Source organism: Dysidea avara, chromosome 3 (assembly GCF_963678975.1).
Source record: "Dysidea avara chromosome 3, odDysAvar1.4, whole genome shotgun sequence".
Lineage (NCBI taxonomy): Eukaryota > Metazoa > Porifera > Demospongiae > Dictyoceratida > Dysideidae > Dysidea > Dysidea avara.
In genome coordinates, this window is record NC_089274.1 from 6,560,122 (window position 1) to 6,575,363 (window position 15,242).

The window sequence follows — 15,242 nt, forward strand, 5'->3', positions numbered from 1 at the left end:
TATAGCCAGCACCCTGCATGCAAAGAAACCTATGGAAACAGAATTAAAAGTTTCTAGAATCAAAAGTTTTGGAAAAACCCATAAACCCATAAACCCATAAACAAACAATGACTAGCCTCATTCCAAGACAGAGAGGTGATATAGATCTGCATCAAAGAAATTATAGGCAGATAAAATACTGTTCTTGCAATAATATAAACCAGAAGCATATCTGCTGCATGAGTTCTATACACTGTTAGTATGTGAAAAAAGATAATTTACAAACTCAACTCCTATAAACTACACTATACTCTTAGCTATACATATGTATGCTCTGCGAATAAATATATTCATAAGAACAATTTGCGTACACCAAATACAGTCTAATGGGAAAAAAACTACTGCAGTTTAATGTCACACTTGAAGAATGCCACATCATCAACAGCAAACTCAGGATTATCCAGTATTGATAGTGGAGCAAATTTAGGACAACCAGATGCCACATTCATGTTTGATTTTGGTCGATGAAAACTAGTGCTGGTTGGGTTGGGTCTGAATGACTGTACAATATTGTTGTTGCCTTTCTGGTTGACAAATGTCATTGTCACCATATGCTGAAATGGCCATTCTAGTAAAGCATCATATTCTCCCTTCATGATGGTAAGGAAGTAAGATATGTAACGTCCCTTGCCACTACCATCACCATCTAAATACACATGTAGACACAGTCTGTACCCAAACCTGCTGGTGTAAAATGGTGCTGAATATAAACTGACAGTCTTTCCTAGTAGAGCATCCCTCCTACGTCTGGTGATATCTGGTATCTTCCATATGTAGTGACCATCATATGAAGTAGCTTGAAGTGTTTGTAAGGTGAGAGACACTTCCTCATAAGTATGGTTGATCTCATTGATGCTTGCTTGCAGGGAAGCTAAAAGATCTTCAATTCCAGTTAGCCTGAAAACAGTATCATTTTGTTTTCCTTCAATTTCAGTAATCTTTGCTTTGTCGTTATCACCGACTGTCTCTAGTACTTTATTAACTTTATCCAATTCAGTGTGAAGCAGTTGTGTCAGCACTTCATATTCTTTAGAAGTGGAATCACATCTTCTTTGTTTGAATCCATCAAGCAAAAACTTGCATACCAAAGACAGATGATACTTGATGCATTTTTCCAAATGAGCCTCCAACTCCAAACCACCAGCTACAAACTGGCATCCCAAAAAAGCAAACAGACACTGCAACTGTATTAGTTGTGTAGATGTTTTCTGTTTAACTAAAGAACAGCCAACTTGATGGATGGGTAGGTCCATCTGTAAAAAGAACACACAATTATGTTAAACTATGTATAGACGTAGACTGACTGTAGTATTTAATACACTAATCACAATAAGTATGCTAACTTGTTTTGAGCTACATAATGTATTGTGTGTATTGTGCTATGTTTGACAGTTCATGGCACAGACCCAGCTTCTATGCAAAACAGTACACATGCATACTGTACATAATACTACAATTTTGCCTTCCTATTGCCTACCTGATAATAGCTAAAACTCATACCGACCGCAGACTACATGATTGTACTAGCGGAACATAAACACAGGTGGTAAATATGTAAATGTCATATTTGCAACACTATGAGATGAAGCAAAGAGCAAATGCCACTAACTGATCATGAGATATATTCTACAACTACTGTATACGTATATCTACATACATAATCTCTAGCAATTGTATCTAATACTGAATATATCATTTCCTGTATACAGTTACTCAACTGTATGTTGATATCAGAGGTCAATTTGACATACATACTTACATTTGGTGCTACTGTAAGAGTCAATAAGTCAATATTAATGCATTCTGCCACACTTAAAATGGTGTTACATACAACATCTGTTAAATGCTGCTAGAACAAAGAATACAGTAAGCTTAAAATGTTGCCACCTATACGACAATAGGGCATACTTGATGGGTTTTTTTTATTGAAGCATAGAAGCTAGGTTTCTGCATCTCACTATTATTACAAGTTAGTAAGTGCAATAAACCATATATAATTGTGAGCATTATTAACTTACTTCTCTCCTGGCAACAATATCATTGCATCCATTGATATATTTATCTGATGCAGCAGCACATTTTCTCTCATGCTCCTACAGAAGTGTATTAATAGTGTCATCATGTGATGTTAAAGTAGTTTTACCTTCTGTTGATCATAAGGAACTTCTTCCTTACACCACTGACATGATTGTCTTCTACACTGACACTGTTGTAAGTGATCACCAAGTTGTGATCTTGTGATCTCCTCATGACAACCTTCATTGGGACATGATACCTTGACTAGTTGACACTCCTCCTTTATGTGATTCTGTGTAAATAAAACATTGGCCGTAACTATGCCACGCGTAATGAAACAACATTTACAAGCATATAGTTAGTAGTAGTATACACAGAACTTAATTCACCTATATACATACCTGAAAATGACAATATTCACCAGTCCAATTAGTGCAACGAGGACAAGTAATTGTGAGACCATCAATCTCTTTAGAAACTGCCTTATCATAGAAGTACTATGCAACAAACATAAAAAAATACATATGGCTTGAGGAATGCATCATTATTGAATTTAAAAAATTGTTAATTTAGAAATGGAAGTAGGGATCAAGCGATATAAAAACTACTGAAACAAGTGATTTGAATGATGGCAACTATTACAACATAGCTTTGTGGGGAAATCCTTACATTGGCATCTCACCACCTCACCATATATGTTCAATGCCAAAGTAGGAATTTCCCCACAAAGCTATGTTGTAATAGTTGCCATCATTCAAATCACTTGTTTCAGTAGTTTTTATCGCTTGATCCCTACTTCCATTTCTAAATTAACAATTTTTTAAATTCACTAGTTAACTTTTTTTGGTATACGTAGGTACCGTATATGACTGTATAGAAGCCCGGACATTTATTTCCTATAAATCATTTTTGACCCGGCGTTTAAACGAGACCGGCATTAATTTGGACCCGGGCATTTATTTCTTACTAGCGAATGACAGGTGTCAGTACAAGTACCTACGAAATACGAAATCCATAGCCCATCACGTACATAAACCCATTTGGACTCCTCTGCTGGGTGAAACATTGGAAGTCGGGTGGAAAGATGACAATGACCACGATAAATACGCTATGGCCATCACCAGAAGAGAAGGCATAGTCGAACAAGAGAAGACATCATAAGAGTGGTGACGAGACATCACTGTATAGTTAGCAGCTGACACAAGTTTAGAACTCCTTTCAGTGCATATCATTAGCACCCCGGCGTTTAAATGAGCCCCGGCGTTTATTATGACAGTCTCCTAGCTGTACCCGGCGTATATTTGAGCCCCTGCGTGTATTTGAGCCCGGCTTTAATACGGTCATATACGGTATATAGCTATTATTGATCTTTGGCACTGACTGCTCTATTAGAGTATCTCGATCTTGCTGCTTGCTTTATGCAAGCTGCTCAATTACTAAATTGAAAGGCATGCAGGGTTTCTATCTCCTGTTTTCTACAATTAGTTACAGCTGGACCATTAATAATGGGCGTGGTCCACTGATCGTTAAGTACGAGCGCGCGCTCTGATTGATAAGGGCGTGGCAGTGTGTTATTATTGCGCTTACTTTGCTAGGCTGTTTGATCGCTTTGCAAGTGTTGCTATACAGGCATCTACTTGCCCTTACAGTACGAAATCCGTTATTAGTTTTGTGGCGTCCGAATACGGCTGCTCTAAGGAAAGTGTCGATACGAATTATTAACGCCTCCGTGACTGGAAAAGAAGAAGACGATCCGTAATTGAAGATAAAAGGAAAGGCAAAGCGCAGAAGGCAGACACTCGTTGGAACCCGAAAAGGCACATCCCAGCAGCGAGTTAAATATTGTGGCAAAGAATGGTGATCCTTCGCTGCTTCGTTTGGCCTGTAGCCTTGCGAATGTGGTCAGGCTGGCTGGCTGGCAGGCAGACAAAAATTTCTGTTTTAGCGATTATTTAGAAATAAAATTCCAGCACTTTTCTAGTCGTTTCCTGATATATAACGCTAGAAATAAAGTTAGAAACTTGAAGACTCTTTAGTAAAAGGTTTATTTGCTGCGTGAGATATTTCTAGGATGATTTTTGAGGGATTGAAATTTGAGGCGCGTGCCAAATCCACCCGGATCCCTACTTAAACAGTACTATCGTACTGTTTGATGATCTGAGCACAACTATAGTCTCCATGTATGAAAAACTAATGTTATGTTAAAAAACATAAGCAGAATGGTATACAGGGGTGGATCCAAATTTATGGAAACGGGGGTCAAAATGAACTGAGATACTACATTGTCTGGTTTGGTAAAGTGAGACCAAGAAAAAAGGTCACAGCCAGCTGAAAATAGCTGCCCACCTCACCAACTACGCATTTATCACTGGTAAAGTACATAAAAAATTCTTACATTGCCTGTTACACACTGCTCTAATACTGTGACTCCCTTATTAGAGTGACTGCTCTATTAGAGTAACTCGATCTTGGTATATATACTAAAAATTTTGGAGGGGGCCAAGAGCCCCCTTTGACCCCCTGTATCCGCCCCTGGAATGGTAGACTGCAGTATTAAGCTATAACTATAGACACACATTATATTTTCTAACAAGAGTTCAATGTATATTATGATACTATCAGAATAGATACAATAATCATATTAACTTACATTTGCAAAAGTCACCATATCCTTGCACTGTTCACAGAAGAAGGTCGGAGTAGCACTACAATAACACAATGAATCAGCAAGTCAACAATCATATCCCTTAGTCAAATAGTAGCCTATATATATCTATATCAAAATCCCAAATATTACACATCCTTCTAGCAAGTTACATATTGTACATTACATAAAGTTACAAAATACATCATGTACAAACATCAGAAGTTAATGATAAGTAAAATTTGTAAGGTAGCTATCTATGTACATTCTTTGTGTTTTAGTTACATGTTTATGACTCCCTGTATTCAAAGGCTTTAAGCTTCTCACAGGTCCCTAGTGGGATAGCATCAGGGCCGCCCAGAGAAATTAAGGGGCCCAGGGCAAAGAGTTAAAGTGGGGCCCTTGACCCAAGTTGTAAAGTGAAGACCAAAAAAAAAAAAAAGGTCACAACCTGCTGGCAATGACAATAACTACCCATCACCAACCATATCTCCTTATCTATAAGCTTGCTGCACTGCTCCTCTGAAGAATACTGTGACTGCTCTATTAGAGTATTTAGATCTGACTGCTCTATTAGAGTATATCGATCTTTTAAACAGGTATTCAGGGGGCCCTTCATGGGGCCTCCTGGGGCCCCTTTCAGGCTGGGGCCTGGGGCAAAATGCCCCAGTTGCCCCCCTCCTGTGGGCGGCCCTGGATAGCATTCACAGACAGACTAAAGATTTACATGACATTTGTTTATATTCCCCTATTTCACCTAATTACAATTTGACTGTATGTGTGTTGTCATCATTCGTCATAATTATGTTACATGCAGCAGTTTAAATGACACTTAGAGGACATGAAATTTAGCAATGAGGTGTGGGAGTAACTTAATTAATTACTGAAGTTGTCAATGTGTACTTTACAGTGCATACATATATTCCACTAGTTTGAGTGATAAAAAGAACTTCAGAAGTTTGCATGCTTACAGTTATGGCAGTTTAGAAGTTGGCTTTGTTATTATATTCTTGATACTTAATACTGATGCAGCTACAGATCTGAAATATTTATTGAAAGCTTTATGTCAAAATTGTACAGACATACTGCTATGTATATGGCCACTTGATTAAACCTATAAGACCCGTATAGTATGGCTACACAGTCAGTGGCATGGTTATTTAAACCATGCAAGTTATCAATTAAAACATTAGTGCATTTGGCAAACAACCTTCATGCTGGATCACATAACAAGAAGTAGTCAAGGCAACAAGTGTCTTAACTTACTATAGCTATAAGTAGCTACATAAAAGAACCATGCATACACTTCTCTATTATAAATGCATACAAAATAGTTGAATGTGGAATTCACTTCCACCTGACCTAATCTAACAACAATCATTACAAATTTTAACCACCAACTGAAACTATTGTTACTTTCCCCTATCATTCAGTAATGATCAATCCTGTAATCAAGCATATTGTAAAACATATTGTATGCATGTTTCATATGTGCATTGATCAAACTGAGGCTACACATTTTTGAAAAATAAATTAATGAAATTTTAGAGCATCCACAATACAATAATCAATGTAGAGTGCTAAGTTCTTTTACAAAGTGAACTAACCAGAAAAGCAAACTCACCGTGTAATTATGACAAAAAGCTCCACTATTTGTATATAAAACATGTAAATAATGGAGCCTTTCAAATTCAATCACCCCATGCTCTGGCCACAACTAAAAGAATAAAAAAAATAGAAAAGGTTTTGATATAAAATGCAGCCACAATCACAACTTATAAAAGCATAATATAAGTAGTAATAGAATAATAATTATGTATAACTTTATCATTTTTGCTGCCGAGGAGAACTGTACACATTCATACATTCACAAATTTCTATATTGCATTATAGACAGTAAGTTACAGTACAAATATACCTTTTATTACTGATATCAACTGCAATTAGAGGTGACTAGCTGGTATCAATTACAACCAACTAGCTAAGCATATATCTATCTAATCCAAAACAGCCAAGCTGTAAAAAAAGTGTGCGGCCCTCAAAAAGGCTATGGTGAAAAAAGATGTGAAATCCAAGGTGGCGGCCAAGAAATGGCTGTGATGGTAGGTTAATGGTAAAAATTTTAATAACAACAATTCAGGTGAATTTTGGTGCCGCTTGGTCAATTGGCACAAAATTCACCTGAATTGTTGTTATTAAAATTTTTACCATTAACCTACCATCACAGCCATTTCTTGGCCACCACCTTGGATTTCACATCTTTTTTCACCATAGCCTTTTTGAGGGCCACACACTTTTTTTACAGCTTGGCTGTTTTGGATTAGATTTCACTTCTTTTTGTATTTGTATACCCCAAAGCCGGCCTATGGCCTGCTTTGGGACTTTTTTAACCTATCTTTTTTCTTTACCACAGGAAGAAGAAAAGATGAAGCAGATGTACCTTAAATATTTCTGATTTTATCAGTAAATGTACAAATTATATATATAATCCAACAACTGAATGTGTTACTGTATAATACTCTCAATAGCAGCTTGACGTATTATATTGAAATACGTCAAGCGATTAGCCAATAGAATTAGTATTACACTTGTTTGTCAAGGTCCCATGACAAAAATCTATAATACTAATTTGATTGGCTAAAATAGTGTGGTGTGTTTATATTAGAAGTAAATGTCCGATTTGACAACTATTGTTACCATAGTGATAGATGCCCCCAAGGCATGACACAACATGGTTGCTTAGCAACGGTTGCTAGGTAACAGTTTCTAAGGTAAAAGTCATTTTGAGACCATAGCAACGGTTGCTAAGTGTTATTGGTCTTTTGCAGTGGTTATTTTTTGAATTTCTGTTGCCTAGTAACAGTTGCTATGGTTGTCGGATTAATTTGCAATAGGACGGATGGCTGTGGTATTCGGGATTAATAGTTCTCGCACTGTAAACAGGAAGGAAATAGTGCTCGGCTTCGCCTCGCACTATTTTACTCCTTCCTGTTTACAATGCTCGCACTATTAATCCCGAATACCACAGCCATCTGTCCTATTACATATACTAATACATATATTTATTACAGAACTGTCCATGGTGGTTTCTGTGTAACTGAACACTCTTCAAGGCAACTTCTTCTAGCTGATCTCTCTACAGGGTGATTTGTTTGTAGCTAAACTATCAACAAGGTAACTTCTTCTAGCTGTTCTCTCTACAGGGTGATTTATTTGTAGCTGGATTCTGTACAAGTGATTTTTTTGCTACTGAGCTCTTTACAGAATGGTTTCTTTGTAGCTGAACTCTCTACTAGGTAACTTCTTCTAACTGATCTCTCTACAGGGAGATTTGTTTGTAGCTGAACTCTCTACAGGTGATTTGTTTGCAGCTGAACTATCTAGATGGTGGTTTCTTTGTAGCTGAACTCTCTACAAGGTAATTTCTTCTAGCTGAACTCTCTACATGGTGGTTTCTTTGTAGCTGAGCTCTCTACAAGATAACTTCTTCTAACTGATCTTTCTACAGGGCAATTTGTTTGTGGCAGAATTTTCTACAGGGTGATTTCTTTGCAGCTGAACTCTCTACATGGTGGTTTCTTTTTACTGTAGCTCAACTCTCTACAAGGTAACTTCTTCTATCTGAACTCTCTACAGGGAGATTTGTTTGCAGCTGAGCTCTCTTCATGATGGTTTCTTTGTAGCTGAACTCTCTACAAGGTAACTTCTTCTAGCTGAACTCCCTACATGGTGGTTTCTTTGTAGCTGAACTCTCTACAAGGTGACTTCTTCTAGCTGATCTTTCTACAGGGTGATTTGTTTGTAGCTGATTTTTCTACAGGGTGATTTGTTTGCATCTGTACTCTCTATATGGTGGTTTCTTTGTAGCTGAACTCTCTACAAGGTGACTTCTTCTAGCTGATCTCTCTATAGGGTGATTTGTTTGTAGCTGAACACTCTTCATGATGGTTTCTTTGTAGCTGAACTCTCTACAAGGTAACTTCTTCTAACTGAACTCTCTACAGGGAGATTTGTTTGCAGCTGAACTCTCTACAGGTGATTTGTTTGCAGCTGAACTATCTAGATGATGGTTTCTTTGTAGCTGAACTCTCTACAAGGTAATTTCTTCTAGCTGAACTCTCTACATGGTGGTTTCTTTGTAGCTGAGCTCTCTACAAGATAACTTCTTCTAACTGATCTTTCTACAGGGCAATTTGTTTGTGGCAGAATTTTCTACAGGGTGATTTCTTTGCAGCTGAACTCTCTACATGGTGGTTTCTTTTTACTGTAGCTGAACTCTCTACAAGGTAATTTCTTCTAGCTGATCTCTCTACAGGGTGATTTGTTTGTAGCTGAATTCTATACAGGTGATTTGTTTGCAGCTGAGCTCTTTACAGAATGGTTTCTTTGTAGCTGAACTCTCTACAAGGTAAATTCTTCTAGCTGATCTCTCTACAGGGTGATTTGTTTGTAGCTGAACTTTCTACATGGTAGTTTCTTTATAACTGAACTCTCTACTAGGTAACTTCTTCTAGCTGATCTCTCTACAGGGAGATTGGTTTGTAGCTGAACTCTCTACAGGTGATTTGTTTGCAGCTGAGCTCTTTACAGAATGGTTTCTTTGTAGTTGAACTCTCTACAAGGTAGTTTCTTCTAGCTGATGTCTCCACAAGGTCACTAGTTTGTAGCTGAACTTTCTACATGGTAGTTTCTTTGTAACTGAACTCTCTACTAGGTAACTTCTTCTAGCTGATCTCTCTACAGGGAGATTGGTTTGTAGCTGAACTCTCTACAGGTGATTTGTTTGCAGCTGAACTCTCCACATGATGGTTTCTTTGTAGCTGAACTCTCTACAAGGTAACTTCTTCTAGCTGATCACTCTACAGGGTGATTTGTTCGTAGCTGAACTATCAACAAGGTAACTTCTTCTAGCTGATTTCTCTACAGGGTGATTTGTTTGTAGCTGAACTCTCTACAGGTGATTTGTTTGCAGCTGAGCTCTTTACAGAATGGTTTCTATGTAGCTGAACTCTTTACAAGGTAAGTTCTTCTAGCTGATGTCTCTACAAGGTCACTAGTTTGTAAATGAATTCTCTACACGGTGGTTTCTTTGTAACTGAACTCTCTACAAGGAAACTTCTCCTAGCTGATCTCTCTACACGGAGATTTGTTTGTAGCTGAACTCTCTACAGGTGATTTGTTTGCAGCTGAACTCTCCACATGATGGTTTCTTTGTAGCTGAACTCTCTACAAGGTAACTTCTTCTAGCTGATCTCTCTACAGGGTGATTTGTTTGTAGCTGAACTATCAACAAGGTCACTTCTTCTAGCTGATCTCTCTACATGGTGATTTGTTTGTAGCTGAATTCTGTACAGGTGATTTGTTTGCAGCTGAGCTCTTTACAGAATGGTTTCTATGTAGCTGAACTCTTTACAAGGTAACTTCTTCTAGCTGATGTCTCTACAGGGTCACTAGTTTGTAAATGAATTCTCTACATGGTGGTTTCTTTGTAACTGAACTCTCTACAAGGAAACTTCTCCTAGCTGATTTCTCTGCACGGAGATTTGTTTGTAGCTGAACTCTCTACAGGTGTTTTGTTTGCAGCTGAACTCTCTACATGATAGTTTCTTTGTAGCTGAACTCTCTACAAGGTAACTTCTTCTAGCTGATCTCTCTACAGGGCGATTTGTTTGTAGCTGAACTCTCTACATTGTGGTCCTTTGTAGCTGAACTCTACAAGGTGATTTCTTCTAGCTGAATTATCTCTTTCTATAGTTGCATGAAATCCCTACAAGGTAACTTCTTCTAGCTGATCTCTCTACAGGGTGAATTGTTTGTGGCTGATCTCTCTACAGGGTGACTTGTTTGTAGCTGATCTCTATACAGGTTACTTGTTTCTAATTGATCTCTTGAATTCTCTTCGGGTGACTGCTCTATTAGGATGACTGCTCTATTAGAGTATCTTGATCTCGCACTTGCTACACCAAGTTGGATTTCGTGTTATAACTCCGTGGCTTTAAGTCTGATTCTTCTACACCATTGAAGAGCCTTTCTAAGATGATAACTCCATCTGTACAGCGATTTTCAAAGCATTACCCCAAGCGGTTTGTCTGGTAGGCGTGGCAAGCAGTCGTTTTTTATTAACTAATCTCGATTGTGTAATTGTTACACACTGTTGGTTTTTTCGTTGTATCTTCCTGGTTTTTAGCTCGATTTCTTTCAAACCACAAAAGGTTTTAGGTTCAATAGTTAACCTATTCACCCACCGATTTTCAGCTTCTTCCCATACGCGGTTTACCCTGTAGGCGTGACAACATATTGGTGTTATTTTTCGTGAATAAGCGCTCATAACTCTTTGCCTGTTTATCGTAATCCAGCCAAAGTTGGTACAGAGATGCGCCTTTATACCCCCCTTCTGTGTGCCAAATTTTAAGGCGATCGGATATGGCGTTTGCGTTGTATAGCAGTTTTTGTAAGCGTGCGAAAAGAGGAAGAAAAATAAGAAGAAAAAAAAAACGAAGAAACTAAGCCAATTTTTGAAGTCGCATATCTCGGGAACGCTTGAAGCAATTTCGCTCAAATTTGGAATGTGGAGTACTGAAGGTGGAGGGAGTATCCACAGCAAACATCGTCTTGTTTCATCAAGGCAGCACAGAGCTACGGAGGTGCGAAAATTGCGTTTTCTTTCTTCCTGTCAATATACTCACGGGTGTTACGCGCCGGCTTCTTGGGCCGCACGACACACTACCGTGTGTCTTGATACTAAATGTGTACAGCCATCATGACCATAATAATACTCCCACCAACGTTTTCTTTAATGCATGACTGACTTCTTTTATGAAGTTTGTTTTAACACTTTCCTTCAAGAATTTATAATATTTGAATTCTTGTTTAATGTATCTATAGCTATGTCTATAGCCTGCTGATTGGACTGCATGGTAGTGATTAGCTATATTGTTTGGGTAGACTTCATCAAATCCTTGAAAAATCCAACTGCCAATTTCAACATTAACAATTAGTCAATTACATTATCTTTTTCTCTGGAACTACTCAACTTGCTAAAGCTCAGAAATCGAAACACACGCTATCTTCGAACAATGTCACAAGGCATTCTTATTTCAATAGAATTCCTCACCTTTGGAATGCCCTACCAATTATTTATCTAATGCATGGATACCATCAAAAGACAACTGAATTTTTTATGCTTAATCATTGATCCTAATAATTCATGCAGTCTTCGTTTTCTATCAAGGGTATACCGTGATTTGCTTTTTTTGTTGTTGTAGAATAAGTTTCGTATGCAAAACTTGTATGAAAATTTCTTACATGAAAACTTTTACATAAGATTGAACTACTCTAATAGAGCAGTCATTCACATAAATCATCCAAAAATATTTTTACACAGAAATTTATAATGAAATTTTTTTGCACAGAAATAAAGAGAATTATGGTAAATAGAAATTTTAACTAGATTAGGTAAACCTTTGCAATGATGCATGCACTCTAGTAGCATATATGCTATATGCTCTAGCTAGAGGGGTCTGGGACATGCTCCCAGGAAATTTGAAAATTAAGAGTTATAAGATTGAATCTGGAGGTAATTTTAGTCCTACTACTATGGTAATTGCAAAGAATACACATATAGTATTTTATGCATGTAGCTCAGACCTTGATCATGACTTTAGCTGAGAAGTATAAGCACTAGTACTTGTAGCAGACCATTATCTTAAACTCGCCCATTGATGTAGAATAGTCTATTGGCATGTTTTTGGTATTAACAATGTGGTCCTTGCTGTGGTTAGCTAACACACACACACACAACCCACAAGAAATCAACTAAATAACCATTCAAATTTTTACTGGGAGAGCTATAGCATATTATGTACAAAAAGAAATCACATAATCACACTATTACAGTAAGTAGAGTATCTATGGTATCCCATCCAAAAACAGCTTATAGCTGTAAAAAAAGTGCGCGTCCAAGTAAAGCAGAGTTAACTGCGACAAAAAGTAATGATATCATAATGCGGCCATGTGCGAGGTGTGCAAGTTGTAAAATTAATATTAGCTAATCAGATAATACAATGTTATTGTTAAAGTGTTAATGAGAACTATGTGATGCTGCTATTTTTAAGTGTGTGAGCATCTTCATAAATGCCACACAAATTTAATTCTCAATAAAGCAATGTGTATAGATTCTCTGATAGCAATAAATAGTTTGAGTTTGGCCACCTTTCCTTTGTTCGTAGCATTGCCGTTAGTCTCGCGTGCCAGACGGTTTGTGTGGGGGTGGCAAATAAACCGTCTGGTAACTGTTGCACACATTCTGGGACCACTGCCGGAATGTTGGCAGAGCCAATCAGATCGCTTCGCGGACTCTGTGACGAAACAAACACTAATAATTCAAATTCCTTAGTGTAATAAAGAACTGAATCTCGGCTACAGATTACTTTTTCGAAAGTTAAACAACGCCATGGGCTTAGGATCTTTGTTTCCCTAGTACAGGGCTCTTAAAAGCGTAGGTATAAGAACGATTATGGTTTACTACGGATTTGTGAAACAACGAAAATGTCGAGGAAGACATTCAGCAATGTTTCGAATATGTCATCAGGACATTACCAGTACAATTATCGTCTTAGTCTGCTCACAGAGGTGATTGGAACAATTATTACATCATCCTTGGCGCAAAACAATACCGTGATGTAATCTAATTGCATTCCAGTGAGTTCACGGAAAGTGTGCAACAGTGACCAGACGGTTTATTTACTGCCCCCACACAAACCGTCTGGCACGCGAGACTACATTGCCATATACAGGAAAGATGGCCAAACTCACCACCGGCCCTCCACCGACTATGGCCCACATGGAAATCCAAAATTTTGTGGATCAGAAACAGTTATAAGAAGAAATTATAGTTGTAATTAATTTGAATATTGTAGTTGTAATTACTATGTGCATACCCTGGCTGCAGGCAGTTTCCCCACAGACCGTTAATGCAGACTTGCTGCATTAAAAGGCCTTAAAAATAGACCACAAATTCTTTATTAAATGTATAGCTATACATGCACTGTAAGGCCCCTATTTGGTGATTATTAGTTTCTCATCCACCGCCTGCATCCTTCTTAAGCTACCGCATGGTAAGCCATTATTTACTCTGTGCATGCTCAGAAGAACACGTGATACCAAACAGTTATAATTGTTTGTTGATGAACACTACAATGCACTAAATATCGCCAGGAGAACTGTTGTTTCCTTAGCAAATTGCTGTAGTGCCAGTTGCAATCATGTTTTATCGACTTCATCAAAGCAGGCTTTCAGTTGACTGTCGAAAACAGTTGGCGATCACGAAAAGTAGTGAAGGAAATGTTTGTAGTAAGAAAGAAAGACAATTTGGACAAGGTCTGTACATCAGTGTGTTAATATTATAAAATAATGGCATAATGGTAATACCCTCCCGCCCACATCATAATAATTAGAAAGGCTGGATGAGAAACTAATAATCACCAAATAGGGGCCTAAATTCAAAAGTATGAATTAGTTTATTCCAAAGGGATGACTCCATTGGCAACTGCGTATGACCCTCATAGCTACTCAAGTTGCCACGGGAGTCATCCCGTTGGTATGACCATCAGACTTTCGAATTTAGCTACAGTGTATGACTTCACTTTATTTTGACCGGCACAGTTTATAGCTACCTACCTGGTTTGGATTTCCTGCTTGAGTTCTCTAGCACATGGAGTACAAATCCTATGCCCACAAGGAAACTGTAAAGGTCCGTTGAGAAGGTAACAGCATACTGCACACTGTAGCCTCTCTTTCTCTGTAGGTAGCTGAACGTGTGAAATAGAGAGAGTGATCTTCGACATCCACTCGACCCAGGCGTAAATCTTGTGGCGATACAGAAACTGGTTTTGGAGACTTGGACAATTTCCTTTCGTTTTATATAGAGTGGACAATGTGCAAAGTCAACACACCAGCGTTGAAACCGGGTCGGGTCATCCGGGTCATCCGGGTCATCCGGGTCATCCGGGTCACATTTTCTCCGGGTCATCTCTGACCCGGATTGGATCACGTGAGAAACGAAATTGTTCGTTTGACGACGTGGAAACTTATACTGAACGCTATCGCGTAGCTCTTATTGTATGGTACTATCTATTTACTGACTTTACACAACAGGCACTAATTTACCCTTCCCTATTTAAAACATTAACGAGTATAAATAATGCGAACATTTTATTGGAAGGAATTATCACAGTAGAAGAATGTGAAGTCTTCATTCAGTTGATTTCCATCCATGCAAGTGGTAAGAGATATTCTGTGCCTTAGGAATTGACTCTCATTCTATACATTTCAGGGTCAAGTCTGAGGTAAGTAAAGAAGCAGTCATTTCAGATATTGCATGCATGGAGTTATTCACAAAACCAGTGTTGTAAAAAGAATTTTTACTATAGCATACAACTTCACCGCACATTTCACATTCCTCCATAAAGGAAAAACAAAATTCAAATATATAGCTAGTAAGTACCTCAATGCACCAGATGACTTGCTCATAAATTTTCAAAAA

General features: G+C 38.0%; 1 protein-coding gene across 2 annotated transcripts; it reads right to left on the bottom strand.

The window, feature by feature from the left end:
• Window positions 1-160: 160 nt before the first annotated feature.
• On the bottom strand, window positions 161-14,683 carry LOC136249093 (TNF receptor-associated factor 5-like). Of its 2 annotated transcripts, XM_066041017.1 has the most exons (7): window positions 14,378-14,510; window positions 6,324-6,416; window positions 4,706-4,760; window positions 2,457-2,552; window positions 2,183-2,347; window positions 2,058-2,132; window positions 161-1,292 (listed from the first exon to the last, which is right to left on the bottom strand). In XM_066041017.1, the coding sequence occupies exons 2-7, from the start codon at window positions 6,365-6,367 to the stop codon at window positions 378-380; spliced, it is 1,350 nt and encodes a 449-aa protein (XP_065897089.1). In that variant the 5' UTR covers window positions 6,368-6,416; window positions 14,378-14,510; the 3' UTR covers window positions 161-377. The 2 variants fall into 2 exon arrangements, with proteins under 2 accessions (XP_065897089.1, XP_065897088.1); XM_066041016.1 differs by lacking the exon at window positions 6,324-6,416 and having other exon boundaries at window positions 14,378-14,683.
• Window positions 14,684-15,242: the final 559 nt, after the last annotated feature.

Bases quoted from the DNA above. Each gene is read 5' to 3' on its own strand.
- LOC136249093 (XM_066041016.1), bottom strand. From the start codon at position 14,544: ATGTCGAAGATCACTCTCTCTATTTCACACGTTCAGCTACCTACAGAG. The intron at 4,761-14,377 runs GTAGGTAGCTAT...GTGTTATTGTAG, and splicing joins AAGCAGGAAATCCAAACCAG to TGCTACTCCGACCTTCTTCT. The intron at 2,553-4,705 runs GTAAGTTAATAT...TTTGTTGCATAG, and splicing joins ATATGGTGACTTTTGCAAAT to TACTTCTATGATAAGGCAGT.